The 25196-nt window shown below is 62.6% G+C and overlaps 1 protein-coding gene across 1 annotated transcript in view; it reads right to left on the reverse strand.

The window, feature by feature from the left end:
• Positions 1 to 25196, reverse strand: part of CACNA2D2 (calcium voltage-gated channel auxiliary subunit alpha2delta 2) — a 139836-nt gene that overhangs the window by 20964 nt on the left and 93676 nt on the right. The window contains 2 exon segments of the mRNA XM_058288358.2: positions 729 to 773; positions 6137 to 6196. Coding sequence (XP_058144341.1) covers positions 729 to 773; positions 6137 to 6196 — 105 coding nt within the window.

Consider the following 25196-nt stretch of genomic DNA (forward strand, 5'->3'; position numbering starts at 1 on the left):
TTGACGGGCTCCAACTCTGCCCACTCCAACACCTTGTACAGCCTCTGAGTGAGTCCTCTGGGGACGGAGACCTCACTACCTCACAGGGCAGCCCAAGCAGAGGTGAGCTGGCTGATGACATGGAGGCAGAACAAGAGAGTCACTCTGTCAGTCCTGAGGCCACCAGTTCCAAGGTGGGTGACCCAGCTGACCCCTTTCCCTCACCTGGAGAACGGGCACCCATACTGGGCAGCCCTCTACAGTTGGGGAGAGGTTGACAGAGCTGAGGCTCACCCCTGCTTGGGGGGCCAGCCCCTCACACCCAAAGAGATCCCCTCACCTGCACCGCCCTGGAATGCCGGCCCACCGCCAGGAAGCCCCCAGCTGCTCTTCTCTCCCCACCTCTCCCGCACTTAGAGAGCCCCCCTAGACGCTGGAACCCAGAACTGCCTGTGAGGGGACTTCCAAGGGCCTCACCACCCTGCCCAGGGAGGGGGTCCAGGCCTGTGCCATATGGCAGAGAAGGGGCACCGTTAGTGGACACAGGGACCCCGCCCCGGAGGCCAGCATCCCTGGGAAGCTGCCGGAAGGGCTTGCTGGGGGAAGTTTGTTGGTCATCTCTGCAGGGTCAAGCTCAGCAGGCCAAGCCCTGGGTCCTGCCATCCCCTTTACAGCTGAGGCCACCTTGGCTCCACGAGGGCGCCTGTCTGGGGTACAGCAGGTGCGGGGGGGTGGCGGGGGGCACTCACCAGCTCGGCGTCGGCCTTGGCGTCATAGTACAAGATGTCTTCCTCCTGGTGGGGAGAGAAGCGTCAGCAGTCAGGGCCCAAGAATCCCGAGAGGCAGCCGGGACCCCCAGCCCAGGCCGAGGCCCCCTCTGCTCCTCCCGCGCCTGCAGGCAGAGGCTGCCCTCCCCCGGCCCCTGCCATCCTGGGGGGCTAGTGAGTCGGTGCTGGGGACACCCCACCCCTACCCTGGCCAGGCCCGCCTGGACTCGGGCTGCGGAGCCTCCGGCTGAGGCGGCACCAGGGGGGGCGCGAGGAAGTGGGAAAATAGAGCTGAGTCTGGGCAAGAGTGAAATAATGACTCGACGCCGCATCTTCCAATTTCTTCTATTAAAAAGCCTGCTCATTACGGGCATGTACTTATTAATTATCTGTGATTTGTTGTGAAATGTGAGGGGGTTTACACAACAGGCGCGGGAGAAAACAAAGCCCGGCCCACGCGCCTGCTTCCCGGCCCTGGCCCACCCGCGCCCGCCCCGCCTGTCCTGGCCCGTGCCCGCCCGCTCCCCGCCCGGCTTCTTGGCCATCTGCGCGCCATCATCTCCGGCCGCCCCGGGGACCCGTAACACAATCGGGCTAATTTCATGTTTAATGATCTTTAATCAGAACCGAGCGCGGCTGACAGAGGCCGCCAGAAGGTGAGCCCGGTGCCAAGAAGTGCCACCCGCTCAGGAGGGGCGGCCCCACCCCTGCCCCACAGCCCCTGGGGCCAGGACGCGGGACAGGGCCACTGACCAGGTCACCTTTGCCAGGTGCTCCTCAGCTCCGTTTTACGCAATGTGACACTGCGGTCCGCCCCCCTCCGCGGGCTCCCCGTAGTTGGCAAATGGGGGTGGCAAGCACACCCGCTCCCCAGGGCCGGGAGGTACAGCGGCAGGTCCAGGGCCAGCACTCACTCCACGGTCCCCGGCTGGCTGTGTGACCTCAGGCCTGGGCTGGCCCCTCTCTGAGCCTCGGGTGCTTCACCCCTACAGGGAGGGCCTTGGGGAGCACCGAGGTGCTGGGTCTGAGCCACAGCTCGAGGCGGTCAGCATGGGGCTCGCGGCTGAGAGAGCCTGGGCTGTCTGCAGGGGCCTGGGGGCCACCGGCTGGACATGCCAGCACTGTGCAAACATTCTGCTTGCCCGTAGACTGCTTGCCCGTCACTGTGCCCAGGGAAGGCCACAGCCTCCTGACGGCTGTAAGACCTCTGGAGACTCAGTAGGAGGGTTTTCCGAGGCACCTGCTGGGCCTCTCTTTCCGCACACATTATGTCCCGGGGCCTCACGACAGCCCGGTGCTCCCCATTATACAGAGGAGGAACCTAAGGCAGGAAGAGGCTCCGTACCAAGGCTTGGACCCGCCTCCCCAGCTTGCCTGACTCTCGCTCATCTCCCACCCCTCCCACACCCGCCCTCACCCCAGCGCAGGGAGACTGGAGCCCGGGTGGGCCCGGGGCAGGGGCCCAGGCTCCAGGGTGCTCGGCCTTTCCCTGAGGCCAGCTGTGACTGCGGCGCGTAATGAAAGCTGACGTTACATCAAACACAATAAGGAGTTTTGGCTGATGAAGATCATTCCTGAACACACAAACCCATTAAACCGAGGGGAAAAAATATCAACTCAACACACTCGCTGGTGAAAAGAAAATGTAATTTGTTATCTAGAAGGGGGTGATAAACACGGCTCTGACGCCCTTTCCCTCTGTAATGAAAACAGGCGGGCGCCGTGGGAGCACTGCAGACTAGCGCGTGGGGCTTCACGCCCCAACTTTTTAGGCAAGGACGGGAAAGGGCACAGGGTGGGGGGCGCTCACTCCCCCCCCTCCAGGAGTGCTGGGCTCCCCTCGTGGGCCAAGGCGGGGCCCTGCCTGCTCCAGGGCCGTCCCCGGGGTCCCCGGGGCCCCCTCGGGCCCTTCTCTACTGGCCCCACTTCTCTATCTGTCCTGCTGTGCTGCTCTCTCGTGGTCTCAGCCAAGGATCCGAGGCTGGTGGTAGCAGGGGTGTGGTGAGAGGCACATGTCTTACAGGAGGCCCCCCACCCCTGCAGATGGGGGCAGGGCTCAGGAGTCTGTAGGCGTCCCCTGCCCCTCAGGCACAGATGCATGTGGGCAGGGCCCATGCCTAGCACACACCTCGAGGAAGGCCAGGCCGTGCCCCCTTCTCGGTCAGGGGGTGAAAACGCACCATAAACACAGCTGTGATCGCTGAGGTTGACGGGACTTGGGGCCATCAGGGTTGGTGTGGGAGGGTCCCTGGGAGGGCTCCAGCCTGTCACCCGCGGGCCCCGCCTCCTGGGTGAAGCAGCAAGGCGGCAGCACTACCCAGGGATGAAGCGGGGGCCTTGCCACGGGAACCTGGGTTCCAGTCCTGCTCTGGGCACGTGCGAGCTCTGGGATTCTAAGCAGGAATGAGGGGCGAGGCTGAAGCCCGCTGGCTGACCCACTGGCACCACGAGGGTGCCCAGGCTCACTCCAGTGAGGCCTGGGTGCCTGGCTGAGTCTACAGCCTCAGGGAGCCTTTGCCTCGGGCCTCAGTTTCCCCACTTGGGAAATCAGGATGACGATGCCCTCCTCTGAGGGCACAAAGAGGTCGGGGAACTGGGTCCCCCAGGAGTCGGGGCCTCGGGGTGGCCCCCCGCCTTGTGCCTGCACCTCTGCAGCCCCCAGGGTGCTGCCCGCCACCCACACCTCTGATGCTCCCTTCCAGGACCTGGTATCATAGGGGCCATTTTGCTCCAACCGGGCAGAGGGTGAGGTAATTACCCTTCCTGAATCATGCCTGCCTCCTCCTGCAGGCAGGCATAGGTGACACGTGGTGGGTGGGGCCGGGGGCCCTTCCAGCCCAGGAGGCCCACCCCGGGCAGGGCGAGGGCGTGATGTGAGGAGCGGCAGGTGTCATCCGAGTCTGATGCCCTGGAAGGGGGCTCTTTGGGTCTGGCCAGGCATGGCCACCGCCTGCTCCCGAGGCCCCCGTGCAGGGCTCACGCCAGCACCAGTGAGGACGCCTGGCCTTCCTGCCCTGGCCCTCCGCCAGCTTCGCTCAGCCAAGAGGACTGTTTTCTGAGAGCGCCGTCTGTCGCCGGCTTGGCAGAGAGGCAGGCAGTGGGCCTGGTGGCCGGGCAGGCCCTGAGACCGGGGTGGCCACCTGTCCTGCCCAGCCGGCTCCTCGGCCCGGCCCAGCCTGCACAGCTCCCCCTCTAGACTCCCCAGGCCGAGCCGCCTCCTCGAACCCTCCCCCATTAGACTCCCAGGCTTGGCATCGAGGCCCTGGGGCCGAGGGACTCTCCTGCCTCCCCATCTGGGCCAAGCAACTTCCTGGCAATGGGTTAGTGGCAGACAGTGCTGGCCTGGCGTGACACTGGTGCCAGGCATGGTGTCTGGCCCCCGGCCATCTTCATCGGCCCTAAGTGTTACGGGCACTGGAGCACCTGCTGCCCGTCAGCGGGGGACATGGAAGGCGATGGCTGCTAACGAGAGCCGCGGCTTCCCTGCGGCCCGTGGGCTGCGGCTCCTGGTCTCCTGCCCCTGCCGGGACCCAGTGTGAGGGGTCGGGCCTGAGAGTGGGGATGGGGAGAGGGGGGCTCCAGTTCTGACCCTGCAGCCTCGAGGGTCCCGCGAGTCCTGGGCCACTGTTGGGGGGATGTGTGGGTGTGGACCTGCCATGGCCGGTTCCTCAGAGGTTTGCATGCAGACCTACTGTGTGCTGTCAACACAGGGAGGGTCAGGCCCTAGTGGGCAGGATGTGGACTGCAGTCTGGCCCCTGGACCGAGTGTCAAGCCCATGCCCAGCGCTGCTGGGTGCCGTCTTCCCATCTCGCAGGTCAAGGGACAGGGGCCCGGCTGCTCCTGGCCACCCTGTCTGCAGGGTACAAGCTGGCCCAGGGCCAGCTGGTCAGCACTGAGCCAGGCCGGGGTGCTCCTGGCCTGGAGAGGCCATGTGTGGGGTAGACAGAGAAGCCCCCTTTTGAAGGAGGGGGGAAGGACCTTGCTGGGAGGAGGCCTGGCTTGGACAACAGCCCTGAGTTCGAAGCCTGGGCCGTGGTACAGGGCAGGCGCCTTCCCGTGGCTCCATCACCTCCTGAAGGTCGTTGGGAAGGACGTGGTCTCAGGCTGGGTGGCGTGCCTACAAGGAACAAAACGCCACCCCTCCCGGCCTCAGGTCCCCACATTGCCCCACCTGGCGCTGCCCTGGCGCTCCCTGGCAGCCGGCTAATGGCCCACCATTAGCACTTAAGGCCTTTCAGCCTGGCAGCCGTGGTGGCAGCAGTGAATCCTGGGAAGAGCAGTGACCCTATAGCCAGGGAAGGAGATGCCAGCTGGACAGACAGGCAGGTAAGCAGATGGAGGGACTGTGGGGGGAAAGGCAGTGAGCATCAGGTGAATGAGGCTGGGCCCAGCCGGCCCCACGGTCAGGGCTGGGTGCCCCACCCAGGGCTGGGGATCTTAAGCCAGCGGGCCTGCTGGAGCCCAGTTCTGTGGCATCTCAGGACGGGAGCACCCAAGACCCAAGTGCCGGTATGGCCAGAGACGCGCCCATTACCGACACGGCACCCCTACGCCTGATGTGTGGACGGAGCCTTTCCCGTGTCATGGGGGCAGCGACATGAGCCAGTCCTTTGCCAGATGGGGAAACTAAAGCCTTGCCTGGCTCCCGCAGGGGCTGTCACCCAGGGCACAGGGGGCAGGTCTTCAAGCAGCACCCCCTGGCATCGTTGAGACCTGGGCCCTCCTTCCTGGCAGGCCCCCCACTGTGCCCCTGGTTGTGGTGGCTTCTTGGGCGACCCTGTTCCTCTCTGGCCTCGGCCTCCCTGACTGTAGCATGGACACGACCAAACCTCTCCTCCCATCTCGGGCCCCGGGGAGATGATGGAAGAGCATGGGCCAAAGCTGTCCCCTCCTGAGGACAGAAGGGTGAAACCTTCTGTGACGGCGGCAGCGGGCTTCCTTGATCTGAGGGGCTCCTGGGAAGATGGGCTGGTGCTCACGGAAGCCCAGGGAAGAGGCCCCAGTTCTCCTCTTGCAGCGTCTCCCCTGGGTCAGTGGATGAAAGCTCTGAAAAGCCCTGCAGCTCCGAGGCCTTTTTGGTTCAGAAATTCTCTAAGGCATATGGCCACCTCCTTCACCACTGAGGGGACACCACCTTTAGGGAATGCCACTTCAGAGCTGCCTGTCCACTCACAGTGGCTCCCCAGCTCCTCTGGGGCTGGAACAGGGGCTTGTCTGCACCCCATGCCCCCCCACCAAGGTGGAGCCGCGGATGTGTGCTGAAAGCTGGACACAGGCCCCTGGCTCAACTCCACGGGTCCCCCGAGCCGCTCCGGTGGGAGTGGGCGCCCACCCCCGCTCACGTCCACCCCTGCTGGGGGTGGCACGTCCTAGGAGCTGGGCTTCTTACCTTGATGTTGTCCTGCCAGCGGTGTGCTTTCTGGAAGTTCTCTGCGGCATCGGCCAGTCTCTGAGGGACAGAGTGTGGAGGTCAGAGGTTGAGGGAGGGCAGCCAACTCCCCCCGCTCCATAGCTGCCCCCCAAGCACTTCCTGACTCCCTGGGGCCAGACCCCTCTTCCCACCAGACCCCTAGGCATCCCCTGCTTGCTGAGTGGGCGCCCACCGCCCCAACAGCAGGGTTCACGTGGAAAAGGGAAAGCTGGTACAAAATGACACGTGGCATCTTCATGGGACCTCCTGGACTCTAGCCCAGCAACGTCCCTGTCTGGGGGATGGTGGGGGGGGGGGCGGGGACCCCAGGGCAGGACCCAGGCCTTGGAGCCGAGCCCTGTTGCCGGCGTTGTCCACTCCCACAACCAGGGTCACCCCAGGGCTAAGAGGAAACGCTCCCAGCCAGGGTGACCTGCCACCGGTGCAGAGTGCCTCACTGATGCTCCGAAGGCTCCGGGTGGCTCAGGGCCCAGCGGGAGGTGCCCATGTCCCACCTCCGCCCACCTGGCCCTCCCCTACCACCCCTTTACCCCTTTCCCAGCATGGCTCCCCAGCTCCTCTGTCCGCACGAGCCTGGCCCATCCTTGGGGCTCCTTCCAGCCCCAGTGAGGCCCCCGTGCTTATGAACAGAGAGCCTTGCCCTGAGAGCACAGCACGTGGCCACTCCCCCGCCACGTGACATCAGGGGTGGAGAGAGGGGAGACCCTTCCCTCTCACAGCTCATAGTCCGGAAAGGAAGTGGACACAACTAGACAGAACTGCACATGAGCAGGGGTGGCTGAGGAATGGGAGGCTCCAGGATGTGGAAACTCAGGACATCAGGGAAGACTTCCTGGAGGAGGCACTCAGACCCAGCCACCACCTGGGCTCTTTTTTTGGCACCTCCAGGGAGTTCTGGGACCCCAAGGATGGGGCCGAGCTTGGCTTTCCTGGGCCTCCAGCAGAGCTGAGTGCTGTGAAGTCCTGTTAGTCACAGTGACAACTGTCACCATGAACCAACCACCTACTGCATGCCAAGCCCTCCCCAAGGCAAGCGGCGCATGGGTTACCCTTTACAGTGGCCCCGGCCTCCACAGATGAGGACACACACACAGAGCTGGCCAGAGGCTGCCCAAGGTCACCCGTGAGTCTGGGTGGTGGGATCTGACACGCCACCCCCGCCCCCGGCTCTGCAGTAGCTTCCTGTTGTCTGGATAGTAACGGCAAGGCATGCTTTTTTTTTTTTTTAAGATTTGTTTCTTTATTCCCCCCTTCCCCTCCTCCCGCCCTGCTGTTTTGCTGGCTGTGTTGTCTTCTCTTCTCGTTTCCTTCCCGCTAGGATTCACCAGGATTTGATCCTGGAGGCCTCTGATGTGGAGAGAGGTTCCCTGTCAATTGCGCCACCTCAGTTCCTGGTCTCTGCTGAGCTTCACCTTGACTCTCCCCTTGCCCCTCTTCTGATGCGTCATCATCTTGCTGCGTGACACACTCGCGTGGGCACTGGCTCACCAGGCGGGCACTCGCGCGGGCCCTGCCTTGCCACGGGGGCACTCATGTGGGCACTGCTCTGCTGTGCGGGCACGCTTTCTCTTCTTCCTTTTCACCAGGAGGCCCCGAGATCGAACCCAGGTCCTCCCACACGGTAGGCGGAAGCTCTATCACTTGAGCCACATCTGCTTCCCATCAAGGCAAGGCCCTCTTGAGGCTCCCTGGGGCTCCCCCAGGCCTGACTCTCGCCCCTCCCTCCCCATCCTGGGGCCTCCTCTTGGCCTAAACCATAAATACCCCACCCCGACCCCAGAGGCCATCGATGCCCAGGCCTGCCGCAGCGCCCTGCCAGGGACACGATACTGTGAGACGTGTACAGTTACCAACGCGTCTCTGATGTTAACTGAGCATCAGCTACATGCTGAAACCTGGAGAAGCAGCTCTGTCAGGGCGAGGGACTGCCAGGAAGAGCTGCGGGTTTCGGGCAGTCACCCCTGTCCGCCTTTCCTCAGCCAGTGGCCCACTACCTCCTTGGGGACCCCAGATCTTCCTCAGAGCAGGCCTGAAGCCCACGTGGGGCTCCGCTGAGGCCACGACCCTTCAAGGGGGCTGTGGGTGGGGCAGGGTGCAGGGCCAACCAGATCAGGTCCCTTGCCATGGAAAACCCACAGGGCTGTCGAGGCTGCAGTCACCCAGCTGACGCACACGCAGTCTCCAAACTGGGCCGTGGCTCCGAGGAGCCGTCTCTTCACGCTTTCACCCTGGCCAGGGGATGGCAGCTCCGGTGCTGGGACTCCTGGGCCCCAGGGCCAGGGGCTGCGCGGCCCTCCGGGTCCCTAGCCGAGCGGCCAAGGTGAGGGAGACCCTCCCCCAGCCCCGGCCTCCTCGTGCTCACGGAGTCCCACAGGCGCCGAGCCTGGGTCAGCCCGCTGACTCGTGAATAACGGAGTCGCAATAGCCACAGCAAAAGGATTACTTTTAATCCTCAATAACGATCAAGCCATTATTATTTTTTCGGTGTTACAGATCAATCAGTCCATCCCCGGGCGCTGGACGTGTGGAAACTGCTAAACACAGGCCTGGTGCGGCGGGAGGAAGGGCCGAGGCAGCTGGAGGCTGGAGTGGGCAGGCCGTGGCCACACGCGGTCCCGGCAGGCTGAGGACGGTAGGGGTCCGGGACCCCCCGCCAGCGTGCTCCACGGTGGGGCGCCGAGCCGGGCTCCCAGCCTGGACCCTGCAGCCCTGGCCTGGGTTCAAAAAATCCCGGCTGTCACCTGCTTCCTTGCGCGAGTGGCTTCACCCCTCTGCCCTCTTTCCTGTCTGCAAATCAGAGATAGTAACGGAGGGGGCACCCTCAGAGGCAGGTGGCAGTTCCCCGACCTCTGTCGGCTGTGCAGAGGTCAGGTCCCTGGAGTTTCTCTCGCCGGCTCCCAGCATGCCTGGCTCTTGTCCGCCCCTGCACCTCCCTCTGATCTTCTGCTCGTTACGCTGGGATGACTCCCCATCATCTCTGTCAGCCCCCTCAGCCCGTGCTACCTCCTCACCCCCTCTGGAGCCCCCTTCTGCCCCTCCCCTCTGCTGGGCAGGAGCAGCCCCGGGGGCAGGGATCTCCAAGCTTTGTCCCTTGGTCCTTGGAAGCCTCCGGCCTCTGCCACATTGAGCCCACCCCCGGCCGGCCTGCTCAGCGCTGACCCCAAGATCACACTCCTACTCCCACCCTGCCTCAAGGGTCGTCCTCTGCGTGCCCTCGCATCTCTCCTGGGTTCTCCTGAGGGCCTGGGGGTAGGCAGGATGGGGAGGGAAACTGAGGCCCAGAGGAGTGCAGAGAACCTGCTCGGGACTCCCAGCAGGACAGGGTCAGAGCTGGGGCCGTGGCTTGGCACCACCTCCAGGGCGTCTGCCGGCCGGAGGATGTGCTCCCGTTCCCAACCCTGACCCCGGGGTCCGTCCCCCTGGCACCAGCTCCCTGGGGGGGCTCTGAGCTCTGCATCCGACACTCGCTGCTCCCTCCCTCTGCACTTTCTCCAGGACTCCACACCCTGGAGGCCTTAGCTTAGACCGCACTCACTCCTCCTGATCTCTCCCTGTCGCCTGCTGGGGCTCCTGTGCCGAGCCCCTGCCTGTCCCTCGGGGCAGCACCCTGCAAGCCCTCTGCCTTGTCTGCTTTCCCCACTGAGCCGTGTGGAGTTTGCAGTAACCTCACACACAGTAGGTGCACAACAAATGTCGGCTAGAAAGGTCAGGGCACCTCCGGGGCTGGGTTGAGGCTGGACCAGGTCCAAGGTTGAACCTCTCTAAGCTGTTTCCTCACCATATCCTGGGGGACGAGGGCTGACTATGAGGATGATGCTGCCACAAAGCCGCTGATGCACCTGGCCTGGCCCGCCACGGCCCCACCATTGTCGTGGCGTTGGAGGGATCTGCGTGGGATCGTGGCGGGCTGCTCTGCTCACGGCCAAGTCCATCATGATAATGGCAGGCATTTCAGAGGCAATTATCAGAGAGTTTCACTTAACTCTCAATTTCCCTCGGCTCGGGGAACCGTTCTTGCAGGAACAGGCAAGAAAGAGGAGGATGCCAGTGCAGGGCTGGGGACAAAGGCTTGGGACAAAGCTCCCCTGAGGAGCTGGCCCTTCCACGGATGCCTTCACGTTTCATGACATTAAAAGCCTTTCAGTTGCGGGGGAGATGAGACAGACCGTGAGCTGAGACAAGGACCCTGGGGATAAGATGGGCACCCCAGAGGAGACCCTGGGAATTCCCTCGCCTCTGGAGGGGTGGGCCACTCCCCCTGGCTGGGCGCCCCCACTGCCCCCCGTTGCCCTGTGTGTGCGAGGCACTGCCCAGCACTGGCCTGGCCTGAAGGGATCTCGGGAGCAACTGCCCATCAAACAGGGCTTGCTCTGTGCAGCCCAGAGGGCAGGAAGCTAAGAGCTTCCGATCTTAATTACAGCTACCCCTGCTTCCAAGAGGATGTGCGCAGCTTTGGATAAAAGGCCCCGAGACCACGGGTGTTGAGACCTGCACATGGTGGGTCGCGCCGGGCAGAGGCTGTCACGGGGGGGTCCGAGACGGGCTGGGGGCAGCAAACCCAGAGCCAACTCCCAGCCCCAAGCAGCTGCCTTGAGAGCCCTGCAGTGAGGGCTGCCCAGGAAGTAACAATGACAGGGTGACACCAAGCACGGCCCTGGGCACCTCCCCTGGGTGAGGGCTTCACAGACTGGTGCAGGGAATCCCCTGCCAGGGGCAGGACGCCCCCTCGCCCCGAGCAAGGTGCCTGGGAGGTGGGGCCTGCTGTCCTCCTCCTTTTACAGGTGAGGGGACTGAGGCTCCGAACCCTCCTGTCACTGCCTCAGGTCCTGGGAAGGACGTGGTGGAGGGGACATCACACCTGATGCTGGACGGCGAGTCCCAGGGACAGAGTTGGGTCTGGCCGGGTGGGTCTGGCTGCCTGGGCCTCCTGGACAGGCCCCCACCCCCGGTTCCCTTGCCCTTCCCCCAGGAGGGGGCCAGGGGCTGGCTTCCCCAAGATGCTCCAAGCACACCCCCCCAATGTCTGTGTCACCAGGCCCAGACCCTGGGAGGAGGCCAGTCAGGGTGCCCAGCAGCCCCTGCGCAGCTCAGCGCTGCCGCCGCCACCCTCCTCCTTCCCCACCCGTGGGCTCTGTATTAGCTCTGTATTGTGCACTGATAGATACTAACTACAGATTTCCAATTTCCAGAGCTGTTATGGTCTAATGAGTAAATAATATACATATTTAAAACTGTCTAAAAACATATCTGCATAATTAAAATATCTCCATAATAATGAAGCAAGATGCAGCACAGCAAGGAGGGAGCTGGGGCCCCGGGGCTGACAACAGGGGCGGAGGGGCAGGTGGGGCGGGGGCCCAGGCCTCTCCTCACCCCCTTGGCCTGAGTGGGCATTTGTCCGCCCACCACCTGCTCCAAGGCGGTAAGCCACAGGCAGGGACTATGAGAATCCCGACTCGGGCCCTGTCCTTGCATGGCGGGGGCCTGGGGAGGCAGTTGCTGCTGTGTGAGCCACGGCCGAGTGAAGCCTGCCTCGACTTGTTCGCCTGTCACATTCACAGGCACAGGATGTGCTCAGAGCTTCACGAGCGCTTCCTCATTCACCTTCCGAAGGCAGGTCCTTCCTCTCCCAATCCCCTATTTTTGGGTTCTGAGGGATGAAGAGGAGTGCGCCAGGATGGGCAGAAAGGGCCTGGGCCAGGATGCAGGACCTTCAGCCTGAGGGACATCAGTGGCCCTGCTTTCCTGTCTGGCGTACTGCTGATGCCACCACCTCCTCGCCCTTGCCCTCCTGCCCTCCCACCCTCCTTTCGTGGCTCCTTCTCTCGCCCCTCGTGACATGCACGCCAGACTCATTGGGCTCCTGTCCCGGGACACATTTGACCTGTGCTTTCTGTATGAACCACTTTCGGCTTAAAGACAAAACAAAACCAGACCGAAGGGAAAAAACAAAACATCAACACCCAAAATGCAGACCAAAGTTTCAGCAGCCACAAACCGCAGGGAAAAGAGCAAACACTCGCAGCCTCGCAGGGCGCCGTGGGGGAGAGCCGTTCTGGGACGCCTGCGCTGTTGGCAGCGACAGGCTCCCTGACCTTTTTTCTCACCGACTGCAGGCGTCCGACACAAGTGGATAAAAAAAATTAGTGAAATGGAATTTTTTTCTTTTTTAAAAAAGGTCAGGATACGTGTAACAGGAAGAAACTCATTTGGGTGGTGGTCTCCCACTGCAGGGGGGCACCCACCTCTCCACCCCAGGGCGTGCTAGCTCCCCGTGGGCATCACGGGCTCGGCGATCGATTCTGGCGCCCCCTCAGCCCTGCAGGGAAGGGGCAGCCTGTGTTTTAACTTCCCCCCAAAATAGGAAGACACGGGGGCTGGCCCAGGATGGAGACAAAGAGCCGAGGACTGGACCAGCTGGGACTGGGGTGCCTGGTATCCCGGAGGCTGGACTCTTAGGCCAGACAGGATTGTGGGGCTTAGTGACGGACTTGCCACGCACCTTTGGGGGAGCCGGCCACGCCTCTCTGAGCCTTGGTTTCTCACTTGCACGGCGGGGACCAGAATCCTGCTCGGCCGCTTCCAAGCAGAGAGCAGGACGTGGACTCCCACTGGAAACTGGAGACAAACCCAGGCCTTGTGATGCCCCTTCCCTTGGCCTCAGCTGAGGGGTCTCCTGACCGCACCCCCCACCCCTGGCTCTTCTCTTAGGCCCTCTGGCTCCACGTGGGGGGCACTGAGCCTGCTTCAAAGTTAGTGTGAATGGGCATGCCTGCCCCCAGCCCTGCCTTTGCTGGGAACTGTTGCCCCTACCCCCTAGCACCCTGGCCTTGTCCCAGGCAAGGACTTGGGCCCATTTGGGTGTCCTACTCACCCAGCTCCACCCGAGGACGGCCACTGCTTCCCCAGGATCATCTCCTGAAGGCTGCTCCCCGCAAAGCCCCCCACTCCTGTGGCCCCCTTCTCACCATCCCAATCAGATCCTCTCTGGAGCCCACCACAGCCCAGTGCCGTTGGGATTCAGACTCCTACTCAGAGCTTCTGGGCACGAGCTCGTCTGTCCAGGCCCCCACATCTTCAGACTCCCCCCACAGGCTCCTGCACCCCCACACGGGCTTCCGTGCCCCCCGCCTCTCTTGGAGGCCCCGACCACGCCCCCTGCCTGCTGCCATCTCTACAAGGCCCTGTGTGGCCCTGCCAACCTCGGCACTCCCCCAGCACGTGACCTTGAACGTTGCCTTCTGGCCACCCGTGGGTTCCCCTCCCTTGCTGGTGCTGGGCCCTGAGTCTGGACTGCCCCTGCTCCTCCCCTCGTGGCCCGCTCCTCCTCAGCCCCCAGGAGTCAGTGTGGACCCATCTCCTCCCAGAAGCTGACCCTGCTAGGTCGGGTGTCCAGAACCCCTTGACATAGCTCCATCCCCTCCTCCCAGATGTGGTCCCTGGAGAGCAGGGGCTGAGCTCACGGATCTGTGTGGTCCCAGTGCTGGGCCCAGGCCAGCTCAGCCCAGGGGTGCTGAGAGGCCTCAGGCTCCTCTTGTGGTCAGTGGGGATGGCAGGGGGTGCTGGTGGTAGACCAGGAGAATCCCCCAGGGACCTACTAGCTCCAAAGGCCCCAGGTTCCTCTGGGATGGAGACGACAGGAACCAGGCCAGAAGCAGTGCTGCTGACAAAGAACAGGGAGCCTAGATGGCGCAGGAGCTGGGGGTGTGGGAGGGCGAGGCTGGGCACGTGCCCCACTGGGCACCCCATACGGAGGGACCCAACGGCTGCCTTAGGGGTCTGAACTGCTGACATCTGCTCTTCAGGACCCCAAGCCCACCTCGGACTTTGTGAAAAGGTTGCCCACCTCCCCCGCCCAGCTGCTGCTGCTGAAATGGTCTGGAAGCTCCTGGGGCCCTGCTGGGGTAAGAAGTGGAGAGGGGCAGGGAAGGGGTCCCTCCTCTGGCTAGGGGGCTGGGTCCCTGGGGAGTTTGGCATCCCCTGTCCTGGCCCCAGGCAAGTGCAGTCTTCTGATGTTCTCCAGCACCCTCCTCCAGGAAGCTCTCAGATGCCTCCACGCTCCACGCCCCCCTCACAGCTCAGAGTCACGGCCTGGGGGGGCCGGGGCTCCAGTGGGAAGGGGTTGACATGACCCTCCCTTTTCCTGTCAACAAATGTTTCTTAAGCACTTACTGGGTGTGTGGCCCGTGTTAGCATGAGCAGGTGAGTGAGCTGTGCAGACAAAGCCCCGCTCTCAAGGGATATTCTGTCAGTAAGTTCTTTATGGCCCACCTAACTTCTTCCCACTGTCCCGAGCACATTTACTGGAGGCCTTTGCAGTAAGAGCTGCCTGCAGTGGCAACGTACCTGGAATTTAGGGGTGCCAGGAGGCCCGTCTGCTATGAACTGCGTTCCCACCTCTAGCCCTTCAGCTCAGGCGGGGTTTCCCGAGCCTGAACCCTGCCCTTGAGGAGACTGCGCCTGAGCCCCCCACCCCTCCACCAAGAGAACAGCTTCTCCCCAACCCTTGCCTGAGAGGACAGAGGACCCTGAGCCCCCATCCAGCCGCCATGCTTCTTCCCACGATGTTATTTTTATACTTTTTCCTAAAACGCAGCCCGTGCGGGCCCTTCTCGACTCTATTAACATTAGGAATCTAATCAGTAATCAGGCAGCTCATAATTTTCTGATTAGCTCTGATTAGGCCCGACCTCGGGAGAAGGAGTGGGACAGTGAGGAGGGAGGCAGGGCTGGAGGGGCACTGCGCTGTGTCTGGGGGACACTGGCCGGGCTGGGGGTGGAAGAGAGAAGGGAAGAAGTCCTGGCCCCCTGTAGGAGGGGCAAGGAGTGGAGTCTTGGGTTGTACTGGGTCGGGCCAGGGGTCAGAGAGCAAGGGCAGCAGGGACCCTGGGGCAGGCTGGGCCATGGCTTTCAGCACCATGGACAGAGGCGAGAGTGCAGGGGTAGGTTGGCCTACCGGGCTAGGCTTGGCCTTGACTAGTTGCTTCTTACGGGGAGAAGGAAGCAATTCAGGAATGATCATGATCGGGGCATAGCATTGGGCACCGCTGACAGTGACAGCCAGAGCAGGCTGCGACTCGAGAACTGGCCCCGGGCCACTCCTGCTGAGCAAGCCACAGGGAGCGTCTGCTTTGATGTTCATTGCCTTTCATGTGGAGCAGATGAGGCTGGGGCTACCGGCTCCACTGCACAACAGGGAAGCTGAGGTCCAGTGAACGGAGGGACCGCCCAAGCCACACGCCAGTTACAGGCAGATGGGCTTCCCGCCTGCCTCAATTCTGTCACCTTTGCAACGTACACTTAGAAGGAACCAAGGTGCTGGCCGAACTGGGCCTCCTTGGCCTGCCACGTGGGGACCCTGGTCTTGGCTGACGACGACGCCCTCCCTCTACTGCCCTCCCGCACAGATCCTTGGAGCCACATCCAGGAGTCCCAGTCAGGTCAGGGTCAGCGTGGCTCTGCCCCTGCCTCTGGCCTGGGATCACAGGCTGCTGCCCCTTGTTGCACGCAAGCAGGGTAACCATCCGGGTGACCTGTGAGGAAAAGCACCGAGCCTGTCGGAGGAGAAGCGCACAGCTAATGCCATGCAAATTGGCGCGGAGGCAATCAGCCTGACTCTAAAAGCTGCCCCACGGGCCGCAGGCTGGCTCATTGTCTTTTCTGTCAATTTGCATCTCATTACCCAGAAGCCTGTGCTCACTGGAGGTTAAAAGAAAAAGAGAACCAAGGAAGCCCCACTGTGTCTTGTCAACAGCTAGAAGGCAGCCCACAAGTGGGGCAGGGCTGCCTGGTGGACTGTCCCTAAAGGTATGCTCCACAGGGAGCCCTGCCAGGCCTGTCACTCCCATCGCCACCACTACTGCTCTACCCATCACCATGGCCAGCGATCCATCATCCCTGCAATGTTACCCCGTCACCACTGCCAACACTACTCTGTCACCATCATCGACGTTACCCTCGTCATCGCTGCCAATTTTACCCCCATCACCACCTCCCACATCATCGCCACCAATATTATTTTATCCCCATTTCCACGGCCAACGTTACCTCCACCAACATCATCCCCATCATCAGGGCAAAGTTATTCTTACCACCACCGCTATCATCCTCAGTGCTGTCCCCATCAGCACTGATGCCCCATGACCAACCCCCACCCCTTTCATCACGGCCACCATCACCGTCACCTCCACCACCATCACCTTTCATCCCCATCATCACGACCACCAACACCATCGCCTCCACCACCACCAACTCCACTGTCAGCCTCACCTCCATCTCTACCACCACCACCACCACCATCACCTTCATCACCAGCTAATTCTGTCACCACCCCCTCTAGCACCTCCATCTCCACCACCACCATCAACATCACATCATCACCAGCTAATTCTATCACCACCCCCTCTAGCACCTCCATCTCCACCACCATCGCCTCCACCACCAACTCCATTGTCAGCCTCACCTCCATCTCCACCACCACCACCATCAACATCACATCATCACCAGCTAATTCTACCACCACCCCCTCTAGCACCTCCATCTCTACCACCATCACCTTCACCATCACCAACTCCACTGTCAGCCTCACCTCCATCTCCACCACCACCACCATCACCTTCATCACCAGCTAATTCTGTCACCACCCCCTCTAGCACCTCCATCTCCATTACCATCGCCTCCACCACCACCACTACCTGTGTCACCACCTTCATCAATCCACCGCCATCACCCTCACTCTCATCCCTGTCCCCACTCTCACTATCACCTCACTGTGGCCACCTGTGCTAGCACCACCACTGTCTGCTCCTGATCGCCCCACCTTCAATGCCCTCTCCACTACCCGAGCATCCTGGAGGAAAGTCCGATGAATGGGCAGAGACAACTCGCTCTTCAGCCTTCTCTGCCCACCTTCCTCCAGCGTCATCGGAAGGTAAGGGGACCTGCAGTCACTCCATTCAGTGTCCAGAAACCTCAAACATCGACTCCCGAAGTCCAGCTTGGACACTGGTGTGCGTACCTGGGCACCTCAGGAGGTGGGGTGGAGAGGCGCTTGCCCCCCCTGCAGGGCAGGGGGCCTAATTTATTTCCCCGATTCTAGCAGGGACCTGAGGCCAGGCAGAGAGAGGTCGGTGGCCACAGAGCCAGGCCAGAACCAAGTTGACCCCTTCACAGGGAAGAGCCCCTCCTGTCCCGAGAGAACCCAACACTGGGCCCTGGGAGGACGTGTCCCCTGTGCTGGCTGTGAGGGCAGAATGGCCCGTCTACACCGTCCTCTGGCAGCGCAGATGTCCGCCCACCCCTGCACTGTGTGGGCCTGCGACTCCCCGGCCTCCGCGTCCCCTGCCTGCAGAGGCCCCCTCTCCCTGCAGCCCAGTTTGCAGGGCCCACCCACTCCCCCACTCCCACCTCCACCCTGCTCAGCACCGACTGTCTCTCTAGCTTCCAGTGTGAGCTGGTGTGAGGGTGGGGTCCCGCCTGCAGGGTGGCTCCTCCCCGCCCCCCCCAGCCCCCCGAGTGCGGGAGTGTGTGGCCCCGTGGGCAGGGGACCAGGGCATCTGCCCAAGCGGAGCTGAGGAGGCCCCACAAGCCTGGGCTCGGCCGGGTGCGGTCACAGCCAGCCCGGGGCACTCACACCCCAGGCCAGGGGCACATGCACACTGTGCCAGCTGGGAGCTGTGCAGGTGTGACACAGCCGCTGGTGCCCCTTCGATGACCTCGTTGCTAAAACGGGGCTCCTTGCCCGTCCTTATCTCCCCAGACTGTGGGAAGAATGCTGAGCATCCGGGGCTGCTCAAAGGTCACAGAGACCCTGAGGGAGAGGGTGTCGCGAGACCAAGGGGGGCGGGAAGAGGGAGACAAACTTGAGGAGAAGGCCAGATGGAGGAGAGAGGGGGCGTGAACCCACGTGGGAGCCTCAGCAGGGGCGAGGCTGTGGAGGGGGGCTTTTCCGTGGGGGAGAAGAGGGCAGAGGCAGGGGTACAGGCTTGGCTCCTCCCTCAGTCGGCCTAGATCCAAGGGCATATGCCCTGGGGGCTGGCGCTCACCAGCGTGCCTGGGTCTCTTCCACAGGCCAGCTTCACGTGCGTGCTCCCTCCCAGCCTCGTGAAGTCCAATCCTTGTTCCTATTCTACTGCTGAGGACCCAGAAGCTCAGAGATGGTGAGCCACTTGCCCAAGACCACACAGCGATCAAGTGGCAGCACTCAAATTGGAGGCCGGCTTTGATTCCCCACCTCCATGGACATCAAGGCCTAAAGATGAGCCTGCACCAAGATGAAGCTGGGGCTCCCTGCAGAGGTCACCCAGAAGAGTGGGAATCAGAGCCGAATCTCCCCACCCAGGCTGCCACTCGGCTGGGCACGGATGTCTGAGACCCTGCCCTGCCACTGCCCACCGGCTCTGGTGGCAGCAGTGTGGGCACCACCCAGGACACAAAGCCGGGCACTGGCTGGCCCGCGGGCGATGCTGGGGTCCTGGGCAGAGGCGACAGGCAGACAAAGGCCTGGAGGCGGAGGGTGGGGTGGGCACGGCCCGGCTGCCAGTGGAAACGCCCGGGGTAAAAGCCATTCTGAATACTCGCTGCGTCCTGCTGCTGCAATCAGCCTCGATACTTGGTTATTACGAGGAGTAAAGGCGGCCGGTGGGACAGCTGGAGCCACGGCGACAACATTTAAGGCGTTTGTCAGAGCCGTGGGACACGGGCTGCCAGGCGCTAATGGCTTCTGCGTGCGGCCGCCAAGTGAGAGGAGGGAGGGCAGGTGGAGGCGGCCGTGCTCCTGCCTGGGCCCCGTGCCCACCGCACGCTGCGCGGCTGCGCCACTACAGGTAGGGCCCACCTGGGCCTTGCAGATGCCTAGCAACGGCCGCGGCGCCGGCGGGGGGGGGCAGCAGCCACGCAGCACGCGTCTGCCTATTTGGGGGCATCCTCCCCACCTCCGCCTCTGTTCAGGGAGACGTGGCTCCTCTGTGCCCCCTCCCCCAGGAAGGGGCCCCCTGAACCCCAGCTGGCCAAAGCCACCTGGAGCCACCATCTCCTCAGCCCGCAGGGCTGCGCTTCGTGCGGGAGAGACCGCTCTAGTGGTGGCCCCAAACTGCACGCCATCCACCCCGCCTGAGGGACTTCGGCTCTTCCTGGCCTCAGCTTTCTCCCCTGTAAAATGGGACCAGGGGGCCCGGATGCATCAGGGAGAAGAACAGGGACACACAGAAGTGCTGGCCGCGTGGAGGGGAGGAGCTGGGAGGAGAGTAGGGTGCAGCCCAGAGGCAGTGGGCACTCTTGGGGCAGAAGCCCTGAGGAGGGGCTGGAGTTAGCTGCAGGGCTGGGGGTGAGCTGGGGAGGGCACCCACGGCCGGTTGGTCGGGTGGGGCTTGGAGTAAAAAGGGCTCCTGAAATGGACAGTGGGGACTTGGGAAGATCTGGCACCAGCATCACCCGGTGCCTCACGCAGACCTGTTGCCAGGGCAAGGCCACTGCATCGTCCAGTGAGCCTTCCAGCAACCCTGACAGAAGGGGTCCCATTCCCACCCCACTTTGCAGATGAGGAAACTGAGGCACAGAGAGTTGGGGCACTTTGTCATAAACCAACAGTGAGTGAGGGCCAGAGCCGGGGCTTGAGCCCAGAGCCCAGCCTCCCCTTGCCTCTTCATTTAATTCTCATGGTTTGCTCTCAGGCTGAGATTGTGACGCCAACTTCTAGATGAGGAAACTGAGGCACAGAGGTGGCTACTCAGGTTGTCTGTGGTCACAGCTCTCCGAGGGCAGGTGGGGCTTTGGGGCCATGTAACTGGACCCCCGGCCCCCTTGCCAATTTGCCCACCAGACCCACTGCGCAGGGGGAGTGGCCCAGGGGGCGGGAGGAGAGCTGGGCAGACCCATGCGCCACCTGAGATTTGCCTCCGGACCTCGGGCCACTTCACCTGTGTGGCCTCGGAGTTCTTGTCCCTTTCCCAGGGCCCAGCTCAGGCCGGAGGAGGCGAGAAGGGTCTTCAAAGAGGGTGGGGAGTTGCGTGCGGTGCCCAAGGCTGCCGGGACCTCTGGCCGCAGGAGCCCTTCCACCTGCAGTCAGCATCGGGCACTGCTGCCAGGCTCCACGGGAGCCCTCCTGGCACCAGGGCTGGGGACGCGGCTGGGGCTGAGCTGCTGTGGACGTGAGCCCAGTGACCCTTCAGGGGCAGCTGCCTAGACGGGGGACCGTTGCCTGGAGGAGGGTTCTGGAGAGGGTAAGGGTGGAAGGCCAGGGTCAGGCCACCACCCGAGGAGCAGACCAAGCGTCCCGGGCTGGCTGGGTCCCAGGGTGGTGCGTCCGTGTCCCTCCAGGGCCCACTGAAGGCCTGCTGTGAGCTGTCCTCACCCAGTTTCCCAGATGAAAAACCAAGGCTGAACAAGAGCTGGGAGCCCTGGGGTGGGGGTGAGCAGCGAGGCCAGGCACAGAACGGGGTCCCCGTGGCCCAGGGCTGTGCGTCACCCTTGGGCCCGCTTCCATTTCCTGAACCCCCAGGGCTGGGTGCTCTCTGGGGCAGGGAGGGCCTCTGCTCCGAGCCAGCCCAGCTCAGCCACACGGGGCATTTGAGGCCTCTGGACCACCCATTTCCCAGCCCACCGTGCCACCAGGGCCAGGCCTCCTCTCCCCGGCACTCTGGAGACCTGTGCTGCTCCCCCTGTCCCCAGGGGGCCCCCCACAGGAAAGGGATGCATGCAGGGTCCCTGGGGCCCCCTGAGCCTCCACTCAGGGAGGCCTGCCAAGCAGGGGGGTGGCCGGGGTTGGTGGCTGTGGATGGGATGGCGTGGCAGGAGGCGTTCTCCCTGTGACTGCTCAGCAGCGCTGCAGTCCTATGGGCTGCAGAGCTTGGGTGGACAGGTGTGTGTGTATTTGAGGGTGGACGCACGCGTGAGCACATGAACACGTGCACGTGTACGTGTGCAGGCATGCAACACGGGCACGTGTGTCAGCATGTGCTTGAGCACGTGCATGCGTGCGTGGGAGGTCCTCTCCTGCCGCTGCCGGCTGCCCTCGTGTCCTGCTCTCATCAGGTGCAGGTGGAGCAGGGCTGCCTCCTGTAGGGTGGGGGTGGCCCCGCCTCCTGGACCCCTGCCCCTCGTGCCCGGTCAAATGCACCTTTGTGGCTAGGGCCTCCTTGGCTCACGGCCAGGGGTCCCCTCCTCCGAGGCGCCCTCAGTTGTCCACTGCTTTACTCTCCTCCCAGCGCCCACTCCTGCCTGTGATCGCTGTTTTGATTCCGTTCCCCTCACCCCAGTGCAGAATGAATGGAAACACCGGGGGCCCTCTTCTTTCAACCAACGTGGTCTGTGCTTGGGGCCAGAGACACAGGATGAGCCAGGCCCTGCCCTCCTGGAGGGGGGCTTCCACTCTCCCTGCTGCCCCCGCAGGCGTGGTCCAGCCAATACCAGGTGAGACAGGGCTGCACCAAGGAAACCTGGTGCGTCATCCCCAGCCACCCCTGCCAGCTGAGCCCACGTCCACGGCCCTGTGTGACCAGTGTCAGCACTGCCAGCGCGTCCCACATACAGCTCCCGGCACAGAACAGATGGGGCTCTGAGGCCCAGGGGAGGGTCCTGCCCGGGGGTCCCATGGCGTGTAGCCAGGACAAGAGCCCGGGTGCAAGCTATGGGCCTTGCTCTTAGTGGAGGCAGTGGGGCTGCGGGGCGCCGTTGTGAAGGTCCCCCCAAACACCACTTCCCGGGAAGGCGGGACTGGCTTCCGTGGGGAGTTGATCTAAATGTCTTGTCTCTTTTTGTTAGATCACAAAGCATAGGGCTTCCTTTTTCCCCTTGGCTGGCAGGAGGCTCAGAGGTTCAACTAGATCAACAGTCCGGCCCTTTTGCCACGTCCTGATTATTCACACTCTGTATTTTGTTGCATGTGCTTTTGTGAAGAACTGCTCAACATGGCCAAATGAATTAGGGAATAAATAAAATTAAACTGCTCTTGTCCTGTGCTCCCTTTTCCAGGAGGTGGCGGGAGCCATGGGAAGCGACACTGGACAGGAGTCGGGAGGCCCGGGTGCTCTGTGGGGAGACACTCCCCAGCCTCAGTTTCCCTCTGGCGTGTGTGGAGGCCCCTGTACAGCCGGAAGGGCGGGCTGCTCTGGGAGGCTGACGGTGGGGCCTGCTCCAAGCCCCCACCCCACCGGCAGGCAGGCAGGCATCTGGCAGGCCCAGCCGTCGCCCTGGAAAACGAGATGCTTCTTATTGAGATAACGAATCGCTCCATTTAGATCCAAATTAACCTCCCCCAATTACCCCATTTTCTACCACATTTCACGAGATCGAAATCCCCTTCTGCCCGCGCCGCCGTCACGTGGCCCTGCCCCTCCTTGCTTCCGAAGCACGGGTTCGGCAGCCCTGGGCCGGCCCTCGCGCCCTCCCGCCAGGGCCGCATTTTTCTTTTCTTTCTTTCTTTCTCTTCTTTTGGGGGGTTAGGGGCGAGGGGGAAGCTTGACGCAGCTGTGGCTCGGAAGAGTGGGGATTTTGATTTTTTTTTTAGCTCATTCTTTGAAATAAGGATGCAATACGGGATCAATTTTTGATGACAGTGAAGTAAAAGGGGAAAATAGTAGCAATTTTCTCCTCTGAGCATGCCCTATTTAATGGAAGGATGTCATGGTGGAGCTCCATCCGGAGGACAGAGAAGGACTGCTTCCCGGGGACACTGGGCGGTCAGGGACGCCTGGCTCCGTGTCAGCCCGGGGGCGGCCGGCGCCCCCTCCCTGGCTCCCCAGAGCAAGACGGAAGCCGCAGTCCTCCGTGGCCCCTTCCTGGGCCTGGCTGCCGCAGACGGACCTCCCACCCACCCCCACCCAGCACCTGGGCAGCCCCTCCCCACCTGGCATGCCGCCGGCCTCGGCCTGCACCCGGAGTCCAGAGCTGGGAGCCCAGGGGATGGGTGCTAATTAGGGCCGTGAAAGCCTGCGGGCTGCTGCCTCTGCCTTCAGCCCAGGGGGCCTGGGGCTGGTTGGGGGTGGGGTGGTACCTGGTCCTGGCAGGAGGCAGGACAAAGGGAGGCGCCAGGAACCCCAAAGCTGGGGAGGAGTGAAGAGCTGAAGCGGAAGCGTCTCAGGGCTCAGGAAGGATGGGGGAGGTGAGGAGGGGGGACAAGGGTTGCGCAGTATCCCAGTGGGGGCGGTTCTCAGGGGCTGCAGGGACTGTCCCCCCTGGGTGCCAAACCATCAACACAGCTCCTGGCGTCAGACCCCAGGGCTGGGGGGGGGCAGGGGGCTCCTGGGACGCAGAGCCCGGGCCCTGCCCCAAGCCACCCTAGATGACAAGGCTGGAGGGACCAAGAGGTGATGGGTCTGGCTGCCAGGGTCACAGCCCCACAGAAATCCTGCCCCTCCAGCCTGCCCACCAAGGCCCCCCCGGGAACCTGGGGCACCTGCAGGGGTGGAGCAGCACCCTGGCCAGCCTCGGGCCACCCTTCTGGAGTTCAGCCCCCTCTGGTCTTTTAGGGCCTCCTTCACTTTGCCTGCCAGGTGCGGGGGACAGAAGTGAATGGTGACAGAGCCATACCCTGACGCCCCCTGCCACACCGCCCCCGACACCTCGCTCACACACAGGCAGTCCCGCCGCATGGCCACGCCAGCCCCCACACGGCCGCCAAGACCCCCGGCCCCGCGGCCGCACAAGCACAGCCCCCGCCCTGGCCTGCTCCTCAGGGTCAGCGATGTCGGCGTCACACAGGTTGAAAAACGCCGGCCTCTCAGCCACCCCATGGGCGCTTTAAGCAGACAGGTCGTTTGAGACCCCTGGAGGGGGTCCCCAGCAGCGCTGCATGGCCTCCACGTGGGTACTCCACGTAGCAAAAACCAAAGGGCGGGGTGGCCCCCACCCCCGAACGCCCGCAGACCCCGGGCAGGGAGGGGAAGGGTGGCAGGCTGGGTCAACAGATGCTGCCCCAAGTTGTGCCCGCCACTGCCCGCCCTCCCTCAGCTGTGGCCGGGCCTCGGAAATAATTAGCAATTCTGCTCGACAAAATCCCGGCCCGATGGGATAATAAACTCCAACATCTGTCAGAAGAGCGAGCTCCTATGGAATTGCCAAGAGAAACATTTTTCTCCTCATTCAATTCACATTTAAATCGAAAACAACCCCTCCAAGTCTGCGCCAGGCCGGCGGCGTGGGGCTCCGGGAGCCCACAAGCTGTTCCTGGGCCTGCAAGAAGCTCGGACGCGCGGCGATCACTCACTCAAATTAACAAATCATTTTATTTAGAGACGAAGAGAATTTCTAAGTGACGGGTGGCTTGAGAGCCACTGAGGAGGAGGGGAAGCCAGCCACTGGCCTACAGAAAGAACCACCAGGGAGCGATGGGCGCCAGCACGTCCCATCGTCATAACTGCGTGGTGGGGTAGGCAGGCCAGGAATCATGTTGCCGTTTGTGGTGGGAAACTGAGGCCCAATGACAAATCTAAGGTCACTGGATGAGGCTCACTCTGAGGGAGCCCAGCCAGGGCTGGCTCTGCCCATGAAGCAGCTTCCTGGGCCTGCTATTCCACCTCTGGACTGCAGGAGGTGCTGTGCGGAGAGGGCTGAGCCCCGGGTGAGCTCAGGGCTGGGTTTGGTTACTGATGAGTCTTGTTTTATTTGTTTCAGGGCTCCTGAAACAAGAGCCCTGAGATTTAGGTTCCAGGCCTCAGGCCTCATATTTACCCCAAACGTACAATGCACGGCATCAACTTGGACTATCAAAGACCATCCTAACTCTGAGGACCTCTGAAGACAGGGTACCACTCAGATATCAATAAACAAACAAAAAATCGACAAATGAGCTGCAGTCCTGACCAGGTCCCTCCTCTGAGCTCCCATGGCAGGCTGAGACACCTGTCACCCCAGTGCCCAGCCCTTGGGAAATAATGAGTGAATAATACGAATGAATGAATGAAAGGATGAGTGGAAGGGCCCTGGCTGCAGAGACGCTCCATGCTGGAGACAGGGGCGTGACAAATGCACCTGGTGATGATGCTCATGATGACCATACACTCTCACACCAAGGGAAGAGCAG

The sequence above is a fragment of the Dasypus novemcinctus genome, chromosome 26 (genome assembly GCF_030445035.2).
Source record: "Dasypus novemcinctus isolate mDasNov1 chromosome 26, mDasNov1.1.hap2, whole genome shotgun sequence".
Taxonomy (NCBI): Eukaryota; Metazoa; Chordata; class Mammalia; order Cingulata; family Dasypodidae; genus Dasypus; species Dasypus novemcinctus.